The sequence below is a fragment of the Rhineura floridana genome, chromosome 8, assembly GCF_030035675.1.
Source record: "Rhineura floridana isolate rRhiFlo1 chromosome 8, rRhiFlo1.hap2, whole genome shotgun sequence".
Classification (NCBI taxonomy): Eukaryota; Metazoa; Chordata; class Lepidosauria; order Squamata; family Rhineuridae; genus Rhineura; species Rhineura floridana.
Window position 1 is genome coordinate 54,890,664 of NC_084487.1, and position 14,536 is coordinate 54,905,199.

The 14,536-nt window shown below is 42.1% G+C and overlaps 1 protein-coding gene across 1 annotated transcript in view; it reads right to left on the reverse strand.

The window, feature by feature from the left end:
• CFAP54 (cilia and flagella associated protein 54) overlaps window positions 1-14,536 on the reverse strand; it is a 272,916-nt gene that overhangs the window by 94,885 nt on the left and 163,495 nt on the right. Inside the window, exons 39-44 of the mRNA XM_061582731.1 lie at window positions 11,877-12,100; window positions 11,652-11,784; window positions 10,433-10,520; window positions 7,226-7,378; window positions 6,496-6,699; window positions 3,768-3,855 (exon numbers count right to left, since the gene is read on the reverse strand). Of these exons, the coding sequence (XP_061438715.1) occupies window positions 3,768-3,855; window positions 6,496-6,699; window positions 7,226-7,378; window positions 10,433-10,520; window positions 11,652-11,784; window positions 11,877-12,100 (890 nt within the window). The remainder of the gene's footprint in view (window positions 1-3,767; window positions 3,856-6,495; window positions 6,700-7,225; window positions 7,379-10,432; window positions 10,521-11,651; window positions 11,785-11,876; window positions 12,101-14,536) is intronic.

Sequence of the window (14,536 nt, forward strand, 5' to 3'; positions counted from 1 at the left end):
GGTGTTAGGCTTTAACCTATGCTTCAATCCATCATTAAAAAAGATAACTCCACAATTCCCGACTTTTGCACTCTCACGTGGTTGTTGTTGCACCATTGCAAAAATGCAGCCCAGGTATATTAATAGTTTCTTATTGTGGAAGTTCTTCAAGATGCCAATATAGTGGTTACTACCTCCGCTGGCAACCCTGCTCTCAGCAGTTTGCTCCGCTCAACAAGTTAAGCTCAACCATTGAAGACTGGGGTGCAGTAGAGGTCCCTGTAGCAACAAATCTGGATGAACAGGCAGAGACCACGGGGGCTCCACAGATTGATTAGTTCTGAGAACCATGGCCTCCTCAGCCAATCTGGTGTGACCAGAATGACATTGGCCCTCTCTAGCCTCACTTTCTTCAGCACTCAAGCCTACAAAGGGAATGGAGGAAAGATGTAATGTGTTCCTGTTGTCCAAGAAGAATCCAGGGTGCCTATACCTTCTGCTAACAATGATGGGTACCAAGTGTAGTACCTTCTCAGCTGATTATTGACATCTGAAGCAAAAAGGTTCACATTCATTCTTCCAAACCTTTTGTGGATCTGTTTTTGTGGATCTGTTTTCGTGGATCTGTTTTCGTGGATCTGTTTTTGTGGGTCTGTTTGAATACCTCCTTGTGAAGTTGCCACTCCCCGGAAACACATCCTCTCTGTTTAACCAATCTGCTTGTATGTTGTCCCCTCCCCTTATGTATTCTGCTGTCAGTGAGTGCAGAGCCCTCTCTGCCCAGGATGGCAATTGTGATGCCTCCAAATGAAGCATCCATGATTTTGTCCCTCTTTGAGGGTTTATGAACGCTTTCACAAAATTGTTGTCTGTCCTCCACATCACGTGCATGAGGTGGAAAAATGGCACAAAATGTTGCAGCACCAGTCATGCCACCTGAAGCTCTATTAAGGTGATGCTTTGTTTTGCTTCCTTAGGACACCATGATCCCTGTAGAATCTGGCCTCTGCAGTGAGTGCCCCAACCACATAGACTTGCATCTGTTGTAACAATCTTCCATGATGGTACCTTTAGAGGGACATCTCTGTGTATGCTGCAATCCTTTGTCCATCACCATAGAGCTGCCCTCAGTTGTGCTGTTAGTGGAACCTAGAAGTGCCTGGAATCTGCTATCTGCCACTGGTAAAGTAACAGTGTCTGCTGTAGAGGCTGAACGTGAAATCTGGCCCATGCTGTAACTTGGATAGCCAAGACTAGCACCCCCAAAACCTTTGCTATGATGATGATGATGATGAAGATGAAGATGAAGATGAAGAAGAAGAAGAAGAAGAAGAAGAAGAAGAAGAAGAAGAAGAAGAAGAAGAAGAAGAAGAATTACATTTGTATACTGCCCCATAGCCGAAGCTCTCTGGGAGGTTTACAACAATTAAAAACATTAAAAACAAATATGCAAACATACAAATTTAAAAACACATAAAAAAAACAATTTAAAAATACATCCTAAAAAGCCTGGAAGAAGAGAAGACATGATACAAACAAATCACAATGCATGCTCAATAAACAGAGGGAATTATATAACCACAAACTTTGTGCAAACAAATAATTAGAACCTCTGTGGTTCTCCCCAGCAATGGTTGAACAGCCAGCTTTATCTTCTCCACTCTCTCTTCCAAAAGAGATATTATCTCTCATTCCATGTCTATCATTGCCCCCAGATGCTGCAGACGTTGCTGTGGAATTAAATGGCTCTTCGCTATGTTCACCAGGAACACATGATCCTTGAGAGCTGCTAGGATGACATAAATGACTTGATATGCTGACTGCATTGTCTGCAACCAAATCAAAATATCATCTAAGTATGGGTACAGATGCACCCCCTCTTGGTGAAGATGAGCCACAAGAGTCACCATTATCTTCGTGAAGATCCTTGGAGCTGATGCCAAGCCAAAAGGCATTGCCCTGTGCTGGTAGTATTGATTGCCATAAGGAAAACAGAGGTACTTGCGATGCTGTGAATGGACTGGCACATGGAGATAAGTCTCGGTTAGATCTATTGAGGCTAAGAAGTCTCATGGTTGAAGAGCTTTCCTTATGGAAACGAAAGTTTCCATGCGAAATTAATCTGTTCAGGAATTTCAGGTCTAGCACAGCCCTCCAAGTGCCCCCTTTCTTCGGCAAGATAAAGACCAGAGAGTAAACAGCACTGAATTTCTGGTCCTGTTGAACTGGTTCTATCGCCGCTATCTGCAACAGATGGTCTACTGCCTCCTGTACTAGTCTGCACTTCTCTGGATCTGATGAAATTGGTGATGGGATAAATCTGCTTGGAGGTGTAGTATGAAACTCTGTTTGATACCTGTGACACACCACATTCTTGACCCAGTGGTCTGATGTTGTTGCCTCCCACTGTTGTGCAAAGCTCTGTAGGCAGCTTCCCACTGGAATAGGAAATAAGTCAGAATTGTCTTTGTTGTCTTCCACCCCTGTTGGAAGCTGAATCTGTATTTTGCACTCCTGATTGCTGTTGGTTGCACGACTGGAATCTAGGACGAGCCCAAGCTTCTCTGTTGGAATAGTAATCTCACTCTCTTCCTCCAAATCTAGATGGGTGAAATGACTGGTGCAGTTGACAGCGATGAAAGGAACGCCAGTCATCCCTTCTTTGGCTTGTTACTGGCATTGCCATTTTCTTTTGTTTCTATTAATACATCCTTTAAAACATCCTCACCAAACAATTTCTTGCCTGCATATGGTCCTGTAGCCAGCACCAGACGGGAAGTAGCATCTGCCTCCCAATGGCAAAGCCACAAGATGTGCCTAGCCACCACTTCAGCTGCCATAGCCCTGTCTGTGAATTGTGTCGCATCCATTGTAGCATCCACAACGGACACTCAACAGTCACTCAGACACTCACACCAATTCATTAAAAAACTGTCTGAAACCTTCCATACACATTCACACACAATTAATTTACATCACTGAAGAATAATTTAAACTTAAATAAGGATATAAGCTAGCCAGACTGAAGAGCAAGACGAAAGCCAGTACTGCTCAAGAGAGGCAGGAAAAACGAACTAGCACTCTGTGGGAGGGCTGTGGTGATGGTCTGTTGGAGTGTTAACTCATTCCTGCTTCAAGCACTAGCAAAGGAAGACAGTATCCACTAGGGCAGCCTTTCCCAACCAGTGTGCCTCCAGATGTTGTTGGACCACAACTCCCATCTTCCTGATGATTGGCTATGCTGGCTGAGGCTGATCACTAGAGAAAAAGAGTGAGAGCTAAATTAAAGTAAGAACTACTGTCTTTGATTCTAACCTCTGTGTTTCAGTCTGCCCAGAGACATTTTGTAGTGGGATCTCACTGCTTTCTGAAATAACCACTTGAAACAGACAAAGTATGTGTAATTGCAGGTTGGGAGTAAAGTAGCTGCACCTAGTACTTCCCATCAGAAGGTCTGAGAAAGGGCTGAAAGCCAGTCACAACTATTGCCAGGGGATTCCCACAAAATATATAATTCAAGTGCAAGCAAAGCATATGTGAGTAACACTGGCACTACCAGTAATTGCCATATCTGTATTACGCAGTACCTATTCTCCATCTGTCTCGGAGACACACAGTTAAACATATGAGCCTGGCTCAACCAAAACTATAACTTTTATAAGCCCCAATGCTGGCCTTACTAGATAATTTCCCAACGCTTCAGCTACCAGCCTTTAGCTATGCTTTAGCTAATTATGCATTAAAAATGTAAGGACAGTATCATTTTATATCTCTTACTCTATAGATACCTTTTGTTTCCTGTATAAGAGTGAAGATTTCCAAGTTCATGGAAAGCCTGTACCCTGAGGTCTTGCTGATTAGTTGTTTGAAGAACCTCTGTTTTTCATCAGTTTCAGGGAGAATTTAAAAAAAATTAATACATGTAGTAATGAACATAATATGTAAATAAACTTATATGACTTCACGAATAAATAATTAACTTAAATGATATGATATTGTGAAAGGCCTCCAACAGACACTGGCACTCTCTATTTAACTCAACAACTGAGCTGACACACAGCTGAGTGAGAATTTGAACTGTTGGTAGCGTCCTTCAAAAGGTCAGTGTCTGAGAAGAGTGGGGGTAAGTCCCAGAAGGGAGGAGGAGGAGGACTGGAGCAACAGAGAAGTACTAACAAAGAAATTAGGACGATTTAGAGACCCAGGAGAGAGTTAATAAAGAAAGAAGGAACAGGTAGAGGGAAAAGAGGTGAGCCACAAAAGAAATTTGGGCTGCCTCAGTGAGGAGAATGAAGAGGGGGAAGAAGAAGAGTGACAGGACAGAAGTGTCTAGGGTTGTCATCCCTAGTGGTGAGCCAGAAAGAGAGAGAATGGTGAAAAAGCAGACAAGAGAGAACACAGTATATATAGAACAAAATTAATATAGCAGAATACAGTGATGAAAGGGGTCAATGGAACTTCTTGAGAAAGTTCCCCAACACGGCATAAGGCACTCCTAGCCACTGTGGTCACCTGGACCTTTACTGAAAGAGATGGATCCATGAGCCTTCGCAGAGTACAAATCTACTCCTTCAGGGGGGTTACAACCCTGTCTGAAGCAGACAATTAACCAAATATATGGCCTTAGAAACCACTCATCTACAATACCTTTGTCATGCCAGGATTCAGACTCAGTTTGTTGGCCCTTATCTAGCCTATTACCAAGCCAAAACATTGGTCTAGGGCAGCCTTTCCCAACCAGTGTGCCTCCAGATGTTGTTGGACCACAATTCCCATCTTTCCTGACCATCGGCAATGCTGGCTGAGGCTGATGGGAGTTGTGATCCAACAACATCTGGAGGCACACTGGTTGGGAAATGCTGGTCTAGGGCTTGGATGGCCTCTCCTTATTCAGATGTTACACAGAAACAGTGCTGGTTATCAACAGCATACTGATGATACCTCACTCCTAATGACCACTCCTAACAGTTTCATATAGATGTTAAATAGCATTGTGTACAAGATGGTATCCTGTGCCATCCTACATCACAAATTCCAGAAGGCTAAAAAATAATCACCAAATGCAATTCTCTGAAACTGACCCCAGGAATAGAAGCAAAACTGTAAAACAGTACCCCCCAATACTCATATTTCTGAGTTGGTTCAGGAGGATACCATACTCAGTGGTATCAAAAGCTACTGAGAGATCAAGCAAGAACAGCAGAGTTGCACTTCTGTCCTTACCTTGATATACATCATCCATCAGAGAAACTAAGGTCTATTTAGTCAAAAAAAGAAGACTGAACCCAGAGTGGAATGGGCCAGGATAATCAGTTTAATTCAAGACTGCTTGCAAATGTCCCAGCACAACCACCTTCCTCAAAAAGGGAATATTTGCAAACATGTGATAGTTATCACACACCAATGGGTCCAGAGTGTGCTTTTTTAGGAGTGGTTGGACCTCTATTTCTTTCAACCCTACCAAGACCACTCCCTTCCACAAAGATGGGTTGGCCAACTCTGGACCCACCCAGTCACACCACATGAACATGCTTCAATAAGCCAAGAGGGGCAAGGGAACACATGGTTGGGCACACTGTCGCAAACACCTTGTCCATGTCATCAGGCTGGATCAACTGAAACTAATCCCATGATGCTAAAGCAGACATTGCAGTGAACACCTCACTGGAGGCTGTAATAATGGGGCATCAAGAACGCTACAGAGGAGAACAGCTTTATTATCAGTGTCTTCAAATAAATCACAGCAGACTTCTGAAGGGTTTAAAAATCCATTCCTTGGAGTTGTTGTTAACCGGCCCTAGACAATGCAAAAAAGCTCTACTACCTGATGATGCAATGGAGGCAGAGAAATGGGCCTTCTTTGCTGCCTTTACTGCCACACAGTAAGTAACACTGTGTACCCTCACTTTTGTTTTATCAGCTCTGCAGTGCAACTTTTTCCACTTGCACTCTAGCCACCATCTAGCCTGCTTAATCACCCTTAGTTCTCTGGCATACGAAGGACCACAACGGGTTCACAGTGCCAGAGAGAGCTCTCAGAGGTAACTATGTCAAGAGTTCAACATGTCTCACTATTCCACAGTAAGATTCACTAGGAAAACTCCAAGAGTATTCAAGAATCAATTGGATTTCATTAATCTCTGGGGGCGGATCATCCAAATTGGTCTATCACCCCAGCAGGGAGGGATTGGAACTGTAAGTAAAAACCTCATCAGAAAGTGATCCTCAACCATGACAACAGGATGATATCCACCCTTTCCCCCTATTTCCAGACTACCCTTTCCTCCATCTGCAGCAAAAACCAAATTGAGGATTTCCCCTGCCCTATGTGTCAGACTAATGTCAATTTGAGACAGTCCCATTGTCATAATGGACGCCATGAATTCCTGAGCCAGAACTCTAGAGGCAGCCTCTGCATGGACACTGAAGTCAGAGCCAGCTGTGAGATGAGTTTTCTGGTTATACAAGTCCTGTGCACCACAACAACAATAAGACAAAAATGGATTATAATCTTACCAAGAGTTCGCTCATATGAAGAGATGACTACTGACAGTTTTGACCGGGGGATAGAGTTGCTTTGAACCAAACTGAGGCAAGTAAAACTTTCTTCAGAAAGATCAGGTGGTTCTGGTAGATATGTCAACTCGGCGCCCACCATAAATTCCACTCTTCCATGTGAACTCATCTGGTTTGTTGTTGCGTCTAATCTTCCACAATAATCTAGATTAGAAAAGTGATTCATTTACTAAATATATTCTGTCCAAGAGATTCCAATTCTGTACTGTGTGGTTAGCTGTATTAGTTTCAAGATTAATGCTCTGCAATTCCAGAAAATATGCTAAATTCAGCTTTCTAGCCAGCATGAAGTGGCTAAGAATTCTGAATGCGGAATTAGAATTAATTTGTTGAAGATATTCACAGTTAAGGCTGGTGCAGAAGTAATAGAACAATTGTCCTTACGTATGACAACTATGAAATGATGCCCTTTCTTTCCTAGCACCTCTGTGCTCTCCCCTGCCCACTCTTTTAGCCATTTATGAGTTACATCTGACCAGCGTGAACTCTTTAACACAAACCCCACAGAGCCAGTATCACCAAACTCAAAACTTCTTGTATATCAAAAAAGTATATGCATTGATCATTATTTTGTTTCAAACTAAGCCTTCCAATGTTTGACTTCTTAAGCAGATTAGTAACTGTACACACAGTCTGTTGTTAACCAAGAGGAGTTGTAACAATTACTCACCTTGTGCGTAAGCAAGAAATAATGCAAGCAATTTCCTGCTATATTTAAGAGATCTACTGTGGTATTTTGCTTTTTCAAGGCTTTCACTGAAACATTTCAATGTATCTGCCACATCCAGAGGAACAGAAACCCGTGTTCGTCCTTGATTCATATCTAAATGGAAGCAATAAATAAATGTAAAACTAAATATAGGTAATATTCTAATAAGATATAAAAACTATGTTTAGATAATTTCTTAATTATACAATAAAAATATTAAATATTTCCAGGTTTTTGTTTCAACTTTTGAGAACACAGGCCAGCAATAGACAACAAGCACAATTTGCTATTATACATTTTACAACTATTAATACTGGTGAAAGGGCACAACCTATTTCCTTGCAGCAGAAATGTGTGACGCCTTGGCCAAGCACTAAAACAGGCTGCAGCTGAGGAATTCATTCAAGTGCAGGGAGACCAAGGTGCAAAGGGCCAGAGGCTGTTTGACATGATTGAAGAGAGAAAGAACAGATTCCAGGTTAAGCATAAAACAAGGACAAGGCGAATGAGTTTGCAGCACAGTACACATAAAATGAATGAGCTTAACTTGTCCCTGGAAAACTGGTAGAAAGTATTATTAAAGCTAGATTAACTAAGCACATAGAAGAACAAGCTTTGCTGAAGCAGAGCCAGCATGGCTTATGCAAGGGAAAGTCCTGTCTCAGTAACCTATTAGAATTCTTTGAGAGTGTCAACAAGCATATAGATAGAGGTGATCCAGTGGACATAGTGTACTTAGACTTTCAAAAAGCGTTTGACAAGGTACCTCACCAAAGACTTCTGAGGAAGCTTAGCAGTCATGGAATAAGAGGAGAGGTCCTCTTGTGGATAAGGAATTGGTTAAGAAGCAGAAAGCAGAGAGTAGGAATAAACGGACAGTTCTCCCAATGGAGGGCTGTAGAAAGTGGAGTCCCTCAAGGATCGGTATTGGGACCTGTATTTTCAACTTGTTCATTAATGACCTAGAATTAGGAGTGAGCAGTCAAGTGGCCAAGTTTGCTGACGACACTAAATTGTTCAGGGTTGTTAAAACAAAAAGGGATTGCAAAGAGCTCCAAAAAGACCTCTCCAAACTGAGTGAATGGGTGGGAAAATGGCAAATGCAATTCAATATAAACAAGTGTAAAATTATGCATATTGGAGCAAAAAATCTGAATTTCACATATACGCTCATGGGGTCTGAACTGGCGGTGACCGACCAGGAGAGAGACCTCGGGGTTATAGTGGACAGCACGATGAAAATGTCGACCCAGTGTGTGGCAGCTGTGAAAAAGGCAAATTCCATGCTACAGATAATTAGAAAGGTATTGAAAATAAAACAGCCGATATCATAATGCCGTTGTATAAATCTATGGTACGGCCGCATTTGGAATACTGTGTACAGTTCTGGTCTCCTCATCTCCAAAAGGATATTATAGAGTTGGAAAAGGTTCAGAAGAGGGCAACCAGAATGATCAAGGGGATGAAGCGACTCACTTACGAGGAAAGGTTGCAGCATTTGGGGCTTTTTAGTTTAGAGAAAAGGCGGGTCAGAGGAGACATGATAGAAGTGTATAAAATTATGCATTGAGAAAGTGGATAGAGAAAAGTTCTTCTCCCTCTCTCATAATACTAGAACTCGTGGACATTCAAAGAAGCTGAATGTTGGAAGATTCAGGACAGACAAAAGGAAGTACTTCTTTACTCAGCGCATAGTTAAACTATGGAATTTGCTCCCACGAGATGCAGTAATGGCCACCAGCTTGGATGGCTTTAAAAGAAGATTAGACAAATTCATGGAGGACAGGGCTATCAATGGCTACTAGCCATGATGGCTGTGCTCTGCCACCCTAATCAGAGGCAGCATGCTTCTGAAAACCAGTTGCCGGAAGCCTCAGGAGGGGAGAGTGTTCTTGCACTCGGGTCCTGCTTGCGGGCTTCCCCCAGGCACCTGGTTGGCCACTGTGAGAACAGGATGCTGGACTAGATGGGCCACTGGCCTGATCCAGCAGGCTCTTCTTACGTTCTTATGTGTGGGTTCCTAGATCAAAGATCACAGGTACAGCACTCCTCCCTCAGTTCTGCTGCTGTCACACTACCTAGGGCTAAGCCACAGCTTAATCCTGGGTAGCATGAAAGTAGCAGGACCTGGGAGGAGCAAAGTGACTACAAATTTCAATGAAGAAACCTGCACATTTGCTTGTTTATGCTAAGCTATGGTTTGGTTTGAGATGAGTTACTCAGACTGAAAAACCAAGGGTTGTCTTCAGCTCAGTCCTACTCAGAGAAGACCCACTGAAATTAACATGACTAACTTAGATTCATGTCCTTGAACTTCAACAGGTCTACTATGAGTAGGACTAACATTGAGTAGCACCCAGTGTCTGGAACAATAGTTATAGAGCACCATCAAGGCCCCTTTTGGTTCAAGTCAGGATGGTCTGGTAAGGAATAGTATCCTTTCTGGACATTATATGGGTGGCACTACAGCACAGAAAAGATCAGGCCATAATCTCTTTGCCCTACAAGCCATCCCAGAGGAGCAGGAGCAAGGGCCCTGGCCCTTGCTGCCCAAGCTCCCAGTTCGAGTCCCTTGGTACCTTACAAGACCAATCCTAGCTCCTCTATATTAATAATTTGTGCCTCTATGACAGTTGTTTTCCTCAGCACCTACAAAATACGATACCATTTCAATTGGGTGAGGGGATGCTTCTTCTAAATTGGATCAGGAGGAGCTGCAGTGAAGTACATGTATTCTAATCCAGAAAAAAGACAAAACAGAAGATAGATTCATCTGTCTCTTGAGCAAGAGGTTCTTGAAATTCCAACAAAATGAAAGTACCAAGATCCAATGCCATAGGAAAAACAGAATTAAAGATGGTAAGCTTCTATATAGATATTCTCATCTTCCTCATAGAAAATGAGATAGAGCCACCAAATTCAGAGGATTCATAGAAGTTGCACTGAGATACCGCCATGGTTCCAATATTAGTTTTCAGAGTAAAGTTTATGAACATTATCAACATAACTTTTATACCAAGCACTGGAAATTTGTGATTAAACTGATTGCATATGACAGAGGCATGACCTATTTCTACACAGTATAAAAATATCACCATAGTAGTCCAAAAGCACATGAACAGCAAACCTTTTGAAGTTAAAAGGGCTTACATAAGTAGATGCTCTGACCTGAACTATCAAAATCATGCTCATCAGTTGTTTCACTACATTTGGCAGCAGCATGCAGCTTTATCGCAACAAAATCTCTGCAACACACCTAAGAGAAAATGTTTTCCACATAGTCACAGCTATTAACAACATTTTCAAACTAAGGTGACTAAACTCAGGTTTATATGTCATTAGTTAGAAAACTAAAACTTGACTTCTGAAAATCCATGGCTATGGTTGAAAAATACTTTAGATGTGCAAAGAAACAATTAAAACCAATGTTCACTATCTGTAACTGATAACCCCTTCCAGATATCCCAATCCCCACTCCCACCACCACCACTCAGCCGGCACGCTGTTAGATAGAATGTGTGCGGTAGTGTATAGTCTTTCCTCTTAGAGAGACTCCAGCACCTTTTTACAGAAAAATTGGCAAGGTCAGAAACAACAGACACTCTGCCTAGAACGGTGCCATGAATATCACCACTATGCACTATTGCAAAATTCTTGGTGTGCTCTTGGGGCTTACAGACTTGCCTGTGGGGGCTGGCCTTTGGGATAAGAGTTTCTGGGGCTTAGTGTTGGAGATTTTATGGCAATTTATTAAAAATAAGAGGCTTTATGAGTGTAAGTGCAGCATAATAATACTGTTGCTGGTAGGTAATAGTAATAGGGCATTTCCTTGGCCTTGTTATGCCATGAAACCAAAGGAAGAGGAGAAAGATCTTTGTTCGAGCAAGTTGCTCACTAGGAGTTATTTGTGGTCCTGCAACTTCTAAGCAACCTTGCTTTGCCTCCAGCCTTAGCACTTCAGACCAGAATACAAGGGAGGCAATAGGGACTGCACCTTACAGGAGACTCAGCAAGTTTGTGGACCCTGACTACTGATCCTAGGAGGAGAGATATTCGCACAGAGTAGCGAAGAATAAGAATGCCCCACAGGAGTCCTGGGAGAATGAGAATGTTTACGCTTAAAAAAAAAAAATTACAGGTTAATGCAAAATCAGGACAGAAGGGAATTATGGGTGAACACATACAAAAATGAAATGGACCACAAATAGAATGATTCACCCATCCCTAATTGGGACCCCTTTTCAGGCAACTCAGTCTCAGCACAGTCATACAAAAGAGCATTGTGCCAAAAATTTGTTAATGTTTAACAGGTCCAAATTTAAAATGCAATCTTCCTCCTAATTATTCACACTTATGACTCAAAGTAAATACATCTAAAACATTTCACCTTGCTTCCACGATTAGTAACAAGATATTTGAAACAAGGCTGTGGGCTATCAGAGTCACTGAATTGTATTCTTTCTTGCAGTTGTCTCTGAGCAAACACCAACAGTGAAGTCACTTGCTCTGTATACCTCTCGCTAGAAAAAGCCAGACAGATTTTGAAATTAAAAACTGCTAATGTTCCAAATACACAATTCTTCCCTTCCAGAAGACTACATGTGTTACTTACTGTGTAATTGTGTTAAACTGCATAGCTATGTATATTAATGATTCCCACTTCTTCAAAAAAAATAGAAGCTCAAGTGTTCGCAGAACCAATTTATGTACTCCTTGCAAATCGACAACATTGATATCATCAAATGGATATTCAAATGAAAAATTAGAACCACCTTCATCATCAGCAATGCCTCCTACACAACTTGGAACACAGAAATCGCCTTCAGGTTCAATAATCTATAAATTCAAAATAGAGAGTATTAATGCAGGAATTCCAAATTGTTTTTTCTGGGACCCAGTTTCAGATATCCAGATCCCATTCAAGATCCCCCCCCCATAGAGATCAAGGGCCAATATGAAGTGCTTTTCCTTTCCATCAAGAATCTATTCAACTAACTTTTCTGGATATAGTACATCGGGGTAGCCAACATGATGTCCTCAGATCACAATTCCTCTCAGCCCCAGCAAATATGACCAATAGTCAATGATGATGGGAGTAGTAGTTCAACAACATCCAGAGAGCACAACACTGACTACCAGTGTCCTTTCACAGTACATTGAATGTGCTGCATATTCACAACCTCCATATTACACTTGCATACACACACCTTTCAAGATTCAACAATATTGTGTACCACTAATTCATCTTGACACAAAACCAATACATTTTATATTTTAGAAAACAGAAGATGAAAAGTACTTAAGTTTAATTACGAGTAATTATGATTTGAATATGTGATAAATATACATGTTTCCATTTAAAGCATGGGTGGCTATCCCATGGCCCAGGGGTTGCTTCCAGTCCACCAAGCCACAGAAAGTGATGCACCAGGCCCCACAGCTTTATCTCCCAATCTGATTGGAGATACAACTCTGACTGCTCTTTAGAGAGTGATCTTAAGAACATAAGAACATAAGAAGAGCCTGCTGGATCAGGCCAGTGGCCCATCTAGTCCAGCATCCTGTTCTCACAGTGGCCAACCAGGTGCCTGGGGGAAGCCCGCAAGCAGGACCCGAGTGCAAGAACACTCTCCCCTCCTGAGGCTTCCGGCAACTGGTTTTCAGAAGCATGCTGCCTCTGACTAGGGTGGCAGAGCACAGCCATCATGGCTAGTAGCCATTGATAGCCCTGTCCTCCATGAATTTGTCTAATCTTCTTTTAAAGCCGTCCAAGCTGGTGGCCATTCCTGCATCTTGTGGGAGCAAATTCCATAGTTTAACTATGCGCTGAGTAAAGAAGTACTTCCTTTTGTCTGTCCTGAATCTTCCAACATTCAGCTTCTTTGAATGTCCACGAGTTCTAGTATTATGAGAGAGGGAGAAGAACTTTTCTCTATCCACTTTCTCAATGCCATGCATAATTTTATACACTTCTATCATGTCTCCTCTGACCCGCCTTTTCTCTAAACTAAAAAGCCCCAAATGCTGCAACCTTTCCTCGTAAGGGAGTCGCTCCATCCCCTTGATCATTCTGGTTGCCCTCTTCTGAACCTTTTCCAACTCTAGAATATCCTTTTTGAGATGAGGCGACCAGAACTGTACACAGTATTCCAAATGCGGCCGCACCATAGATTTATACAATGGCATTATGATATCGGCTGTTTTATTTTCAATACCTTTCCTAATTATCGCTAGCATGGAATTTGCCTTTTTCACAGCTGCCGCACACTGGGTCGACATTTTCATCGTGCTGTCCACTACAACCCTGAGGTCTCTCTCCTGGTCGGTCACCGCCAGTTCAGACCCCATGAGCGTATATGTGAAATTAAGATTTTTTGCTCCAATATGCATAATTTTACACTTGTTTATATTGAATTGCATTTGCCATTTTTCTGCCCATTCACTCAGTTTGGAGAGGTCTTTTTGGAGCTCTTCGCAATCCCTTTTTGTTTTAACAACCCTGAACAATTTAGTGTCATCAGCAAACTTGGCCACTTCACTGCTCACTCCTAATTCTAGGTCATTAATGAACAAGTTGAAAAGTACAGGTCCCAATACCGATCCTTGAGGGACTCCACTTTCTACAGCCCTCCATTGGGAGAACTGTCTGTTTATTCCTACTCTCTGCTTTCTGCTTCTTAACCAATTTCTTATCCACAAGAGGACCTCTCCTCTTATTCCATGACTGCTAAGCTTCCTCAGAAGCCTTTGGTGAGGTACCTTGTCAAATGCTTTTTGAAAGTCTAAGTACACTATGTCCACTGGATCACCTCTATCTATATGCTTGTTGACACTCTCAAAGAATTCTAATAGGTTACTGAGACAGGACTTTCCCTTGCAGAAGCCATGCTGGCTCTGCTTCAGCAAGGCTTGTTCTTCTATGTGCTTAGTTAATCTAGCTTTAATCATACTTTCTACCAGTTTTCCAGGGACAGAAGTTAAGCTAACTGGCCTGTAATTTCCGGGATCCCCTCTGGATCCCTTTTTGAAGATTGGCGTTACATTTGCCATTTTCCAGTCCTCAGGCACGGAGGAGGACCCGAGGGACAAGTTACATATTTTAGTTAGCAGATCAGCAATTTCACCTTTGAGTTCTTTGAGAACTCTCGGGTGGATGCCATCCGGGCCCGGTGATTTGTCAGTTTTTATATTGTCCATTAAGCTTAGAACTTCCTCTCTCGTTACCACTATTTGTCTCAGTTCCTCAGAATCCCTTCCTGCAAATGTTAGTTC